Genomic DNA, 13714 nt, shown 5'->3' with positions numbered 1-13714 from the left:
TCTACTTTTACCCTAACCTTTCTATGCTGAGTATGTAGTATTTTTAAGTGAGAAAAAAAAATCTATTTAAAGAATAAACTTTAGAAGAGGCAGTAGCCCATGCTCATCTTCAGTCCTCGGGTGCCAGCTGTGTCCCTACCGCACTTCCACGACACTGCGTGGAGCCGCAGAACAGACTGAGCAGACTCGGTCGTCAGAAGGAAGAGAAATGGGTTGCATCCTTAGAAGGGCAGTTTGGACATTTCTACTGCAATTCTAAGTGTGTGGTATTTTACATGACTCAGCAGGTTCATGCTCAGGAGTATATCCCACAGACAGGCTCCTTCGTATGCACGAAGATGCACTTGGGAATGCCGGCTGCAACCTTGTTCCTAGAAGCCCAAAGATGGGCGAAGTCAAGCACCTCAGCCAGCGTCTGGTTGTGACAGCACAGCCAAGGGTTAGAATAGTGGGAAAGGGCACTGCATAGGAAAGACACTTATTTTCCATTGCTTATAATTTGTTTGAGTTTCTTACAGTATGTTACTCTTAAAAGTATACATTTTATATATTTTAAAAAAAATGTTAAAATTGTCTTAAATGACTTTGGCAAAACAGAACTAACTCGGGGGGGGGGGGGGGGGGGAAGGAGGGGGCAGGCAGATTGTATCAAAGTATCAGAGGATAGGAAATATCTTGGGTATGGCAGTGTGGTGTGGTTCCCAGGGAGATAGCCTTGCTCTTAGGAGACAGGTCCTGAGCTGTTCAGGACTGAAGTGGCCTGGTGTCTGCAGCTTACTTTCAGAATGTTCAGCAAAGTGTGCCTGTGTGAGTGTGCTTGTACGTGTATACCACTGTGCACACGTGTGGAGTGTGTATTGACAAAGGGGGAGAAAGCAAAGTAACATGATGTCAACAACAGTTTCATGCAGGAGAAGGGTATACAAATGTGTGTTTTGCTAGTCTCCTAAACCTTTTTTGTAAGGTGGAGACTTTTCAAAATAGATAGTTGGGAAAACAGACAAGATTTTAAAAATCAAGGAGCTAAAGACTTCTGAAAAACAGAGCACTTAATATAGAAATCTTACAAGAGTGACTCTACCTTGCCACATCTTTCTAAACAGAAACAGGTCACTCGGCAGCTGCAGGTGATGGAAGGTTCGAGCTGCACAGAGCTCTGTGCAGGTTGCTGGTTAGGCAGGGCTGGCTCGGACCTGGAAGTGCTGGGCAGTAAACTTTACTTAAAGATACACTTCAGGAGGCACGCCCTTTCTCCTCTCTTTCCCCTCCAGCTCCACGAGGAAGCTGTGCAACGCCTCGCTGCCTCACGACAACAGGAGCCCAGCCACCCTGATCGGCCAGGAGGTGATTCTCGTCTTCTTCCTCCTGCTCCTGTTGGTCTGGTTCCTGAACCGGGAGTTTGAAGTCAGCTACCGCCTGCACTACCACGGGGACGTGGAAGCGGACCTGCACCGCACCAAGATCCAGAGCATGAGGGACCAGGCCGACTGGCTGCTGAGGAACATCATCCCCTACCACGTGGCCGAGCAGCTGAAGGTGTCCCAGACCTACTCCAAGAACCACGACAGCGGCGGCGTCATCTTCGCCAGCATCGTCAACTTCAGTGAGTTCTACGAGGAGAACTACGAGGGCGGCAAGGAGTGCTACAGGGTCCTCAACGAGCTGATCGGGGACTTTGACGAGCTCCTGAGCAAGCCGGACTACAGCAGCATCGAGAAGATCAAGACCATCGGGGCCACGTACATGGCCGCGTCCGGGCTGAACACCACGCAGTGCCGCGACGGCAGCCACCCGCAGGAGCACCTGCAGATCCTCTTCGAGTTCGCCAAGGAGATGATGCGTGTGGTGGATGACTTCAACAACAACATGCTGTGGTTCAACTTCAAGCTCAGGGTGGGCTTCAACCATGGGCCCCTGACGGCGGGCGTCATCGGCACCACCAAGCTGCTGTATGACATCTGGGGAGACACGGTCAACATCGCCAGCAGGATGGACACCACGGGGGTGGAGTGCCGCATCCAGGTCAGCGAGGAGAGCTACCGTGTCCTGAGCAAGATGGGCTACGAGTTTGACTACCGAGGGACGGTGAACGTCAAGGGCAAAGGCCAGATGAAGACCTACCTGTACCCCAAGTGCACAGACAGTGGGTTGGTGCCGCAGCACCAGCTGTCCATCTCACCCGACATCCGGGTCCAGGTGGATGGCAGCATCGGGCGCTCCCCCACAGACGAGATAGCCAGCCTGGTGCCTTCCGTTCAGAACCCGGACCAGGTGTCCCCGGGTTCCGAGAACAACGCCCAGACCAGGGACGCTCACTCGTCTGCTAAGAGACCCTGGAAGGAGCCCGTCAGAGCCGAAGAAAGGTGTCGGTTCGGCAAAGCCATAGAGAAAAGCGACTGTGAAGAAGCGGGGATGGAGGAAGCCAATGAACTCACAAAGCTCAATGTCTCAGAGAGGGCGTGACGCGGCCCAGCCCACCCGCGGTGCTCTGTCCGTCCAGGCGCCACCGTCCCCGTCCCCGGACGGCGAGTCGTGTGGTCACTGCAGCCCTAACCCCTGTGTGGATCACAGTCATTCAGGGTTCACTTTCATCCGCCTCCTTCCCCTTCCCCCACTCGGTGTGACCGTCAGAAGCGTGGAGAACAAGTGCCTTCAGGGGCTGGCGCGACCTGGAGTCCAGGGAGGCACAGCCAGGGCGTGGCGCTGGATGGTGGCGGACGTTAAAGCAGAAGCTGTGGTTAAAATCAGATTTTTATTGCTTTTTCTCACGAGACACTTTTTTTTTGTTTTTTTTGCTAATATAATGTTTTTGAGGTTTTTTTTTTTCCTGTATACACACTAGTGTTTTTTCCAGTGACCTGACCTTTCTATGTAAACACATACACGCACACACACTTGTATTCATGAACATGAGATCAAGTGCCAGTAACTCCCTGGGCTGGGTGCTGGGGGTGCAGGCTGAGGACCACAAGGAGCCGGCAACCCCTTACCCGCACCTTCCAGGGCGATCGGGCCCTTGGGGGCTGTGGCTGCACCCACTGGCCCCCCACACCCAGCGGCTTTAGGGCTTCCTCCTCATGCAGGCCAAGATTCCAAACGCCAACCGGTCTCACAGCTTGTGAACCCCGGCCTCAGGTATCTAAAAGCCCTTTTCCATTCTGCCCTCGCCCTGAGGGGTCTTCCAGCTGGAGTGGAGTGGCTCGTCTTTGAAGGTGACTCGTCCCAGAGGGAAACAGAAAATAAACATCCGAGGGTTGCATTTATTTATTTATTTATTTATCAGGAACCGTGTGTGTCTCGGGGAGGGTTGCTGGGCTGTTCTCTCTAGCGAAGGGAACTAGGCTTGGAGTGGGGGGTAGGTCACAGCGGAAGGATGAAGATGGGGCCATTAGAGCCCCAGCCACCCTGGGCTGTCTCCCCTGAGGAGGAGGACCCCAGTGGGCATGGCCCGTGCTCTGGGTCGGGGCACCCTCGGCCACCACTTCGAACGCAAAAGCTCTGCTCCTACCCCTCGCCCATGGGGTCTGCCCATGGCAGGAACTGGGTCAGAACGACTCGGTGTGAAGCAGGTCTGGGCTGAGCACCAGGGCTGGCAGGCAATGCTTGGCCTCCACTTTCGGGAAGTTTCTCCATTCTTTCCGTTCTCAGCCTGCGCAGCGCTTGTCTGTGGCGGGATCAGGCCTGGTGAGTGGACCCCAGTCCTCTTTAGGTGGAGCTCTTACACTGTCAGTAGGGGCAGAATCGTTTGGATGTAAATGAGGCGTCGGAACCCAGGGGAGTACAGAAAACCCAAGGGACTCGCTTCTGTGCCCTTTGTTACTAATCCCATAATCCCCCTTGTAATTGTTTTGCCACACTGAGTCTGCAGTTTATGTGGACTTGAGCTCAGGCCAGAGCTGTCCTGTCACAGTCACATGACGCCTCCCTCTTAAGGTGGCTGCAGCCCGTGCAGTAGGGGAGGGCTAGGTCCTTGTCTGTGTGAGGCCTTCACCGACGTGCCCTGTGCATTTTCTCGTCCCCAGCAAATCTCTGTGTAGCTTTTGCATCTACACCAAGTCCCTGTATCACTCCTCTTTGCCAAACTCGCACAGAATCTGCCCTCCCTGGCACCATCAAGTATTGACTTGGATCAGCCAGCTCCCCAGTGACGTGCTTGGGATGGTCCCCAGCAGCGTAGTCACAAGCCAGGATCTCCACGTCCAGGGGGATTTGCCTTCAGGTTTTACTGTCAGACTGTTGGTCTTCCAATGCCAGAGAAGGGATGACTGTGACAATACCTCTTGCTTCTAAAGAATGTATTCTTATAAAATATTGCAGAACTTTTATTTTTTCTTAAAAACACTACCTGATGCTCTGCCTGTCCATCGGGGTTGTGGGCACATCAGGGGTTCCTTCCATCAGTATTAAGGTGTGTGTCATGTCTGGCCCTCACCCTCTACCCCCCAACCCCTGGGCTTCAGGCTCTGCAGCAACCGCGTTGGCCAGGAGCTGCTGGGCCGTTGCTGAATTTTCTGCTGTTCTGCTCCACAAAGCTCATCTCTGCACACACTTCCTCCCTTGCAAACTCTTTTTTTTTCCTTCCCCTCCTGCAAAGGTTGTTTGTGATTCCTAGGAAGCCAAGGGGCTGCAGATACAGGGATAGCTTGGTGACCCCCGCTGGTCCGGTTCAGCATTGTGCAAATGGGATCCTTCAAAGAACGGTTTAAATTGTCTTTAAAAAACACCCCAGCCTTCCTAAGCAACCAGTGCAGGTGTTCCCTCTGGGTGTTCCACTCGTGACTCGGGTCCCTCCCAGCCACTGCTCAGAAGCGTACCTCAGCGCAGAACCACGGAGTGTCCGCAGGGGCCCCACTGGGCCTCTGACACAGCCGGTTGCTGAGCAGCAGGCTCAGGCGCTCCCGATTCGATTTGGTGGAGGTGTCCTTCAGAGCGGCATACCTCCTGTGAACTTAGGGCAGGAAGCAATACTTCAGAATTGAATGTGTGTAAATATAGTTGCTTTGAGTTGCAGTTGCTGTTTTCTTCTTGGCCTCAGGTCTGATCAAATTCTCCATGTACAAATCCATATAAACAAGCACACAGAATTGTATCCAATGCAGACAAACGTAGAGCATCAGTTATGAAACCCTCACAGAGCCTGGAGGCTCCCCGCGGCTCCGTGACCCTGACCGTGCTGTGGAGACGCCTGCACACTTGCACTTGACACTGAGAGCCGAAGGGCCGCATGCTTCCCGTTACGTGGGCTGTCGTGATTTGTAGTTTCCAAAGGTCTGTCCGCGTTTGCATTTCTAGGTTTTCGAGGTAAGCACTTTTTGGTGGTCGTTTCGGAAAATCACGTCATGCCTAGAATCTGAAATCAAATTCTTGAGAACCAACTGTTTGAGTTCTCCATCTTTCCTTTGCTCTACCCTTTTTAAATTGTTAACCCTGATAATTTCAAAATGCACCCCACCCCCCACCGCCCCAAAGAAATGAACATTAAAATATTCTAAAATCTCAACATTTGCTGCCTGGTATTTCCTCACTGACAAGACTGGTACCACTTCCGAGATTAAAGCAGTCCTCCTTGCCAGCCATCTGTGGCTGAAGTAGGGTTTGTGGGTCTTTTACATTGTGACTTTGAAAACAAGGCAACTAAAAACCCTATTGTGTGTGTGTGTGTTTTAAATGACTGTATTTGCTATAGTAAACTTTTTTTGAGAAGTATTTATTTCTATATGGAACTTTTAACAGAAGCAGGTTACAGCACAAATTCTGCTTGCGACCATATCCTGATTTTATTCGGCCTCCTAAAGAGTTTCTCCCACAATATCTCAAGCAATTGACTGAGAAAATAAAGTCAGTTTTTTAAAAGGATGTGCCCACATAGCCTCTCCCTTGCAGAGTTCTGGGAGGCCCGTGTCATGCGGAAGGTCACAAACCCAGTTCAGAATCTGTTTAAATTCAGAGTGTCTTTGCTGGAAAATACACATGCTATTTCACATGTCACAGGGGCTCACAGCACCTCCATACCTGGAGCCAAATGCTGGCTCTGCTGGGGGTTAGCTTCCCTGTGTTTTTTCCTGGCGGTATTTAGGTGCAACTGCAAAGCAGGGACCCTCTTGTCAACTCAGGGAAGGGGGCTGCAGACGTGGCCCTGGCCTTACTCATCGGTTTGGAGGCACCCAGAGTCTAGGTCATCCTGGATGGAACCCGTGAGGACAGTGCTCATTGATGAGGGTGCTCTTTCCTCTGAGTCTGTAGTGCAGGCATCTTCAGGAACTTTCCAGGAGGTGAGGGAACAGCAGTCTTTGTTGTGTTTCTCTCTTAGAAAGGACATCCCAGGGACTTTCCGAGGTTTCTCTAACAGTTTTGAAAGGCAACCTCTAATTCTCACAGCAAGCCCCAGGTCTTACCATTTGTGGTTTCGCTTTCACTTTCCTTTTCATCTATTCTATCCCTTTTTAAAAAAAAATACTTTAGCTTGCATTTTAGAGACAGTTCTGAAATAAGTGTGAAGAACTGACCTTACCTAAGTTGAGGGCTGGCCTTTTCTCTGGTCTCTTGGGAAGTGATCTCTGAGCTCTTGAAATGTCCTGCCTGATACGTGTCTCTGGGTGACTGGGGGCTTTGGGTCACACCAGCTCGTCTGGTGGTGTGGTTTACTGTGGTTGTCATGTGGACCTTATGCTGGGACTGGAGACAAGTTCTCTCCTTCAGCTGAAATCTCTCCACGTGGCGGCTTTTCTCTGCTGGAAATCTGTCATGGTGACCACCTGGGTTCGATCCCAAGTGCCAGGGAGAGGAAGCAGACTGGGGCAGCAGATAGTGAGAGGAAGTGATCAAGAAAAAGTACACACTTGCACACCACATAGGCGTAAACTCAAAATCTCCCCAAGTGTCCTATTTTTATACTCTTCCTTTGTAAAAATTATTTTTTAAATAACATGACTTCAAAGAGTTGTTAACTTTACATCAGCGTAACCCAAGCATGGGGAATTCTCACATCCTTGCTGGGCCTGAAAGTCAGAAGGAGGAAGGAGTTATGCAGTCAGACGTTGAGCAATCTGAGCGCTTCCCGAAATCTCAGTCGTCATAGCAGCAATTCCTAACCTTTTGGGGGGCTTACAGAGGCTTTGATAATTTGAGGAAAGCTGTGACTCCTTTCTCCAGAAAAAGAAAATGCACATAAAAATAAACTCACTTCATGTTCCTCGATCCAAACCAAAATACCCGTGATCTGCAATAACAGGATGGATGGTGATTTTTAATTACAAGCACCTGTGGGTGAAGTTTCCACGCATTTCTGGACTCTCCATTGGAAATGTGAATAAACAGGTGAATGCTGCTTGTTGATAGATGCATTTCCAGTCTAATTATATTTTAGACTTTAATGTCTGAGTTACCTGAGTACCTCTGAAGAGCCACTCAAAGAACTTTTCAGTATAAAGACGAAGCTTGTCAGAGTCTTTCCAGCAGATAAGTAACATTCAGACAGTATGCGCTGAGTACCTGAGACATGACGAACCTCACTCACGTGGTGGTTGCACCATGCCACTTGAGGCTGTTTGAGGAGCCCCTGGGATCAGTCACTGCTTTTCCTGATGGCTCCCCATGAGGAAACGGAAAAGGATTCTGAGACACCCCTGTCCTTGTTGACATTTTTTAATGGTGGCTCTTTAGTGTCGTCTGTTACTGATGATTTTCGTGTTCACAGTCTCACGGAGTACTCAGTCTCTCTGTGAAGAAAGGGCGACAGATGAGGTACCACTCAGAGAAGACAGCTGCCCCAGTACTGGGTCAGCCCCTCCATGAGGGAGGGGGCGCTCCACGTTGGCCGTATATTTTATTTTTAAAACAGGCCTTTCCAGAAGGCGCCTGGGATCTCAGAGCTGGGCAGGGTGAGGCACTGGCCTGGACAGACCAGGGTGGGGGCAGCCTCTTAGGAGCCACACCCTCAGTGAAGCATGCCCCCGCTGCCTCCCGGGGAATTGCTGGGGGTCAGAGGACCACAGCCTTTGCCCATCACACCTCCTTCCGAGGGGCCTCCAGCAGGCTGCAGCATTCTCAGAGCTGCTCCTCCTCCGTCTTCCTCTGACCTCCTCCATCTTCTCAGCAAGCAAAATTCTTGCCCTGTAGGTTGATAGGGCAAGAGGAGTGATCGCAGAAAGCAGGAACCGTTTGGACTTGTCCATGTGATTCCGGGAAGGAAGCTGAAGGGGAGTGACGTGGCTGAGCACGCTCTGCTGGGAGTCCCCTGGGCACAGACACCCTGGCGCCCAAGGCTTCCATCTCCAACCCTCCCTGCTTCACAGCCTCCAGTCCCCAGCTCCGGTCTCAGTCTCATGGAGGCCACTCCTCTCTAGGGACACTTGTGCCTCCCTCCCCTCTACCCGCGGCCCCCACCCCCTGCCCACCATCACCTTTGACCTCCCAAGTAGGTTTCACTACTATGCTGCCTCACTCCCAAACCTCAGGAGTACAGACAAACCGATGGCAACACTTCGAGCAGATGTTTATTGATTTAAAGAAAGTAACTCTTCAGCCACAAAATTAAGTTCTCACATATGTAAATGTGCCTCTACACATAAGGCAGCCTCTCATTCTATGACAGTTTTCTGCCAAGGAACTCAAAGCACCTGGAACCCCTTCTGTCCTCACCATACCTCATTGAAGGTGGAGGAGTTTTCTTCTGTCCAACAAGTTTGAAAGCTCAGGACCACAGTCTCTGAGTGGATGGCCATCCTCAGCCAGTCCTTGCCAGTGACTCCCAGCTTCACAGCCAGAGACAGATCACCCTGTCAACACAGACATCTCATGGCTTAACAGCCCCTTTCTTTGCAAGAAAAGAACGAAGAATCCAGGTGGTAGGGTGAAACACTGTGCGTTTAAATAGTGAGATGAAGAAGTAGGTCAGCAAGTGACTAGCAAGGTAAATCCGTTTCCCCTTCTCTCCCTCTCCCCTTCTTTTTGTAAGACTGGCTACTTGAATTATGTGTAGAATGTTTAAGGTATTATTGTCTAGTGTCTGCTTAGAATGGAGAAGTTTTCAACTTACTCAAGTGTCTGTATGGGCTTGTGTCCATCTGCTAACCAAAACCATCAGGGAATGGAGGCAAAGTTTGCAACACGTGGGTGCCTTCCGAAAGGTCCGTGTGAAACACAGATTATATTGGTGTCATGTGTGTCCTGCTAACGTAACAGAACTAGATCACGTCCCTTTAACACAAGATCTGGGTTTTTTTTTCCCCCAAAACTGTTGATTACACAGTAAATTTATTATTATATGTGATGGTATGTTGTTTTTGAAATGACTTTATATATCTGTATGTACATCTCCAGCAGTATTTCAGGGAAATATTAGAGGGAAAAGAAAAAACATTATTTAGCCATTTAACTTGAAATATTATAAAATAATTCACAATTTCCATGCCAAAACCAACTTTGTTGACTCTTTACAAAGGACAGAGGAAACAGATAGTTGCCTTTTGGAAGTAAATCTCAGCAAAATGATGAGTTGGTGGAACTTGTCTTTGGTAAGTTTGATTTGCCGGAATGATACCTCCTTTTCCTCAAGAGTAAAGACTTCTGGTGGCATCGCAGATACACTTCGAGTGTTCACTTAGCGCAGAAAAGCATGGTTGAATGTTGTCGTTGGTCTCCTGTTTCTATTATTAATTGCATGTGAGTTGCGCTTTCCCAAAATTTCAGTCAAGGACTTCCAGAGACTCCTAAAGACCCTAATCTACCATAATACCTAGAGAGCTTTTGGATTCAGTTGGTTGTTTATTTTTTAATATTGAAGAATATGACTTACACGAGCTTTCGGAAATTGATTCAACTAAAACCTAAATCTAAGAAGATAAGGTAAAATTACTTGGAAGAGAAAAGAGATTTGAAGTACTTATCCAGATAGGATAAAAGCATCCTTTTGCAAAAAAAAAAATATTTCAAATGAGACAAAATGAATTTATTACATGAATCACGTGGACAGTGATCTACATTCTTGAAGTGACTTTTCTTACATAGCCAATACAGTGTGCCGCTTCAGTCCCTTCAGCAGCTCATTTCCAAATTTCCTCATCTCCTGCCACTGTCCGTTATGTTGGCAGAATTACAATAGACTCAGACCCGCGTGCTTTGAGAGAAAACCTGCTGTGTTCTTGTGAACTCGCCATTCAGTAGGTTACCGAGACTCCGAAAAAGTTCGTCTGTGTTCCTTCTGACCAGTGGTTTCTGTCACCATCGCAAACATAAGACCTCCTGCATCTGTTCCCATAGCAACAGCCTCATCGGTGACCTCTGGCAGGAGCTCTGTAGCGCCAGTGTGACCATTTCACGTGCCTGAGACAGTCTGGCCACCAGGAGGAGACTGGCTTTCCTCTGTCATCCCTCTGCAGTACAGGAAGGAAGCCCCATGATCTGGCCCAGCTTGAGATGCTGCAAACCCCTCAGCACAAGCTGCTGCCAGGTCTGGGGCAGGCCTGTGGCACCCAGCACCCTTCAGAAGACCATCTGCCAGTCCCTTCCAGTTTTAGCCTCAAGAAGCTGCCCGAGCAGCAAGCTGGGGCTTGGGGCCTGATCCAGGCTCACAAAGAAATTCTTCATCCCTCCAGTCCTGGGCTGGCCCAGGCAGCAGCAAGCCAGACTCTCAGGCCCTTGTGGAAGCCAAATAGACTCCCACCAATGCCACACACGGTCCTGGAGTCCCCAAAGCTGTCCTTGGACCTGGGGGTGGTCAGGGACAGAGAAGAGGACCAGCTGGGAAGTGTATGTTGGCGAAGTGGGGACTCCGGCGTTCTGTGACCTAACACAGCAGGGGCCCAGCCCCTCGGGTGCCACCACTGCCCCACATCATAAGCCATCAGGTGGGCTGTGCCAGGAGAGGCCTCTGGGCACACCTGCTTCATGCCACTGCATTCAACTGAAGCACCAATAACACACAAACAAGCACCAGTGAAAAACCCAAAGCCTTAACATCCTCTAGGAAACCCTGTGTCGATTTCATGATTCGTAACAGACATTGTTTTAGCATGGAGCTTGTACCCGGGGTGATCCGGTTACTAAATCAACATCCACCATCCCGATCCATGCACTCATCCTTCTACCAAAACCAGTTCTGCAGCGCGACAGGGCAGTGTCACCCCATCCTGACAGCTTTGTCCTGACGGGTCGCTGGGGCGTGTTTTCCTTGTTTACATCGTTGTATCACCATGAAGGGGCAACAGTGGTTTTGTTCCAGCAGCGTTTTGGCCTTGGGTGGTTGCACACTCCATCCTAGAATGGGCATTCTTGCACACTGCATGTGTTTGTGGAGAACAGCACTCATGGAAGGCAGTAAATCGTCCTTCCATTCCAGAGCATGGATAGTTTACTTTTTCAGTCGTCACGTTGTATTGAACCTGCTCGTGGTTCTTCCTCTCTTCCCCTCCAGCCTTCTTCTCATCTGCACTTTCCCGTTGTCTCTTTTCCACAAGATGATAGCACTGCTGAGAGGGGAACTCCATTTCCTTCCAGATAAAGGGAAGGAGCCTAATTGTAAATTTTAAAAATAATGTAAGAAACTGCTAATGTTCTGTCAACAACCAAAAAACAGGAAGAACTGTATCTGTGAACTATAAAGCTGTATCTGTAAACAGATTAAAAAGCACATTATCTTTAATTCATCACGACAGACCTTGTAATCTATTGTATATTCAAATGTTTTACTGTATCAGAAAAAAATTATGTGATACATTCAGAAAAGCTGGGAGAATAATTCAAAATACAGTATAAATAACTCAAATTCTGTTGTTTGTTTATTCTTGGCATGGCACAATTTCCAAGTGGAAAATGTGCTTACCTTAAATTATCAACCAGAAAATGAATTTATCTGTGAGACTTCTGAGATTTATTTTAATGTTTTTTAATTGGAGTCTAATCGCTTCACAGTGTTGTGTTGTTAGTGTCTGCAGTGCAACAAAGCGAATCAGCTGTGTGTGCTCAGTTGCTTTAGTCGCGTCTCTTTGTGACCCCCGGACTGTAGCCCGCCAGGTTCTGCTGTCCATGGGATTTCCCAGGCAAGAATACTGGAATGGGTTGCCACTTCTTTCTCCAGAGAATCTTCCCGATCCAGGGTTTGAACCCATGTCTCTTACATCTCCTGCATTGGCCGATGGGTTCTTTACCACTAGCACCACCCAGGAAGCCCCATGTATACATATATCCCCTGCTTCTTGGATCCCCCCCACCCCACCCTCCTGAGACCTCTTTTTAATGCAATGCCATTCACAGAGCTCACAGTGTGTGGCTTCACCGTGCAGCCCAAGGGGTCAAAATCTGGTTGTTCCAATTTAATCCAGACTCAGGAACTTCAGGGAGAAGGGGCTGCAGCCTGGATCCAGCCTGTTTCCACCAGGCCACCGTCAGCTCCCTTTTGCTTGAGAACAAGTATCCAGAATGCAGAGTGGCTACAAGTGTCCAGGGCCTCAAGGGCCACTGTCAGTATCAGAAGGTTCAGGAGCCCCTTCCCTCCAGCAGGACATGTACAGACAGACAAGTAGAGACAGAGGACAAAGAAGTACCCCCCCACCCTGCTCGGGGGTCTCTCCTGCTGAAAAAGGGCCGGGGAAGCCTCCGTGGTAAGAAACAAGGAAGCGAGGAGTCGGGGAGCGTGGGGAATGAGCTTTCGCTGTGATTTTGCTGAAGTTTGTTCAACCCTGAGCTGAGCTCATGGACAGGAGGGAGACAAAAATTATTTTCTTTGGACTGCTTTGAGCCAAAATAGAAGAAAGGGGCTCATTTTTTCCAGCAATTTTTTTTTTTTTTGATCAGTAGTACAGATCCAAAGTAAGCGTTGATTCACTGGCCCAGTTTCCCAATCTTTCTGCTTAGACGCACAACAGCCAATTCCCTGGGTTGTAAGAGTATTCTGAAAACAGCCCACCAGCCGAAGACTCGTAAAATGTGCTTTCCCCGTGTGATGGGGTCAGGGTGCACCAGCCATGGAGTATGTCGCTCTTCACTCTGAGCTTGACTTTGTTTAGCTGGCGTTGGGTGAACAGGTGTGTGAACCTGGTTAGCAAACATGATACACAGAGAAGCTGCGCACCTCCTGGGGGAAGACCGAACAAACTCTTCTTTCACTTTTAAATTCAAACCAACCATCTATTAGGAGAAAAGCCTTACCCTCCTAGCCAGCAAGCGATGTGCACGGGAGGAGAGGAGAAGGGTGTTTAGATGTTTTATATTAGCAAATGCCCTGCTGGCAGAGGGCTTTTGTCCACGAAGGAAACACTGTTCACCTCTCCCCTCCATTTATCAAGCTCTTGTGGAAGTCAGAAAGCATTCCTTTAAGTAGCATTCCGTTGGTGGCCCAGTGGCCCTCCTGATGCTAGGATTGTCACCTGGTGGCCCCTAGACCTTCCCTGCGTGCTCGGAGTTGGGGCCTTCCTTGTCCATCACCAACCGGAGAGACGCAGCCCGCATACCTAGGCCACATGTTCCTCTGGAAAACAGGAAAGGACCTTGTATAACGAACTCTCACAGCCAAAGGGATCTGGCAATAAATGTGAAGACTGAAGGATCCCAGTCTCCATTTTTAAAAGGGCATTAGTTTGCGTTTTGGTTTAGCAATTAATTTTTCTGGAGGGCTTTTTCTTTTTTTTTTTCAGTCAGATTACTCACTCTGGTCTGTTGTGAAGCAGTCAGTTTAATTTCATGGCTTTCATAAGTTTGCAGAACATAAAGTTTTGAT

General features: G+C 49.2%; 1 protein-coding gene across 1 annotated transcript in view; it reads left to right on the top strand.

The window, feature by feature from the left end:
* Positions 1-11764, top strand: part of ADCY9 (adenylate cyclase 9) — a 111088-nt gene extending 99324 nt beyond the window's left edge. The window contains exon 11 of the mRNA XM_027961718.3: positions 1272-11764. Coding sequence (XP_027817519.1) covers positions 1272-2463 — 1192 coding nt within the window. The 3' untranslated portion in view covers positions 2464-11764. The remainder of the gene's footprint in view (positions 1-1271) is intronic.
* The last annotated feature ends 1950 nt before the right edge of the window (positions 11765-13714 follow it).

The sequence above is a fragment of the Ovis aries genome, chromosome 24 (assembly GCF_016772045.2).
Source record: "Ovis aries strain OAR_USU_Benz2616 breed Rambouillet chromosome 24, ARS-UI_Ramb_v3.0, whole genome shotgun sequence".
In the NCBI taxonomy this organism is placed as follows: domain Eukaryota; kingdom Metazoa; phylum Chordata; class Mammalia; order Artiodactyla; family Bovidae; genus Ovis; species Ovis aries.
The sequence above is the reverse complement of the archived record's forward strand: the minus strand, read 5'-3'. Positions and strand labels throughout refer to the sequence as shown.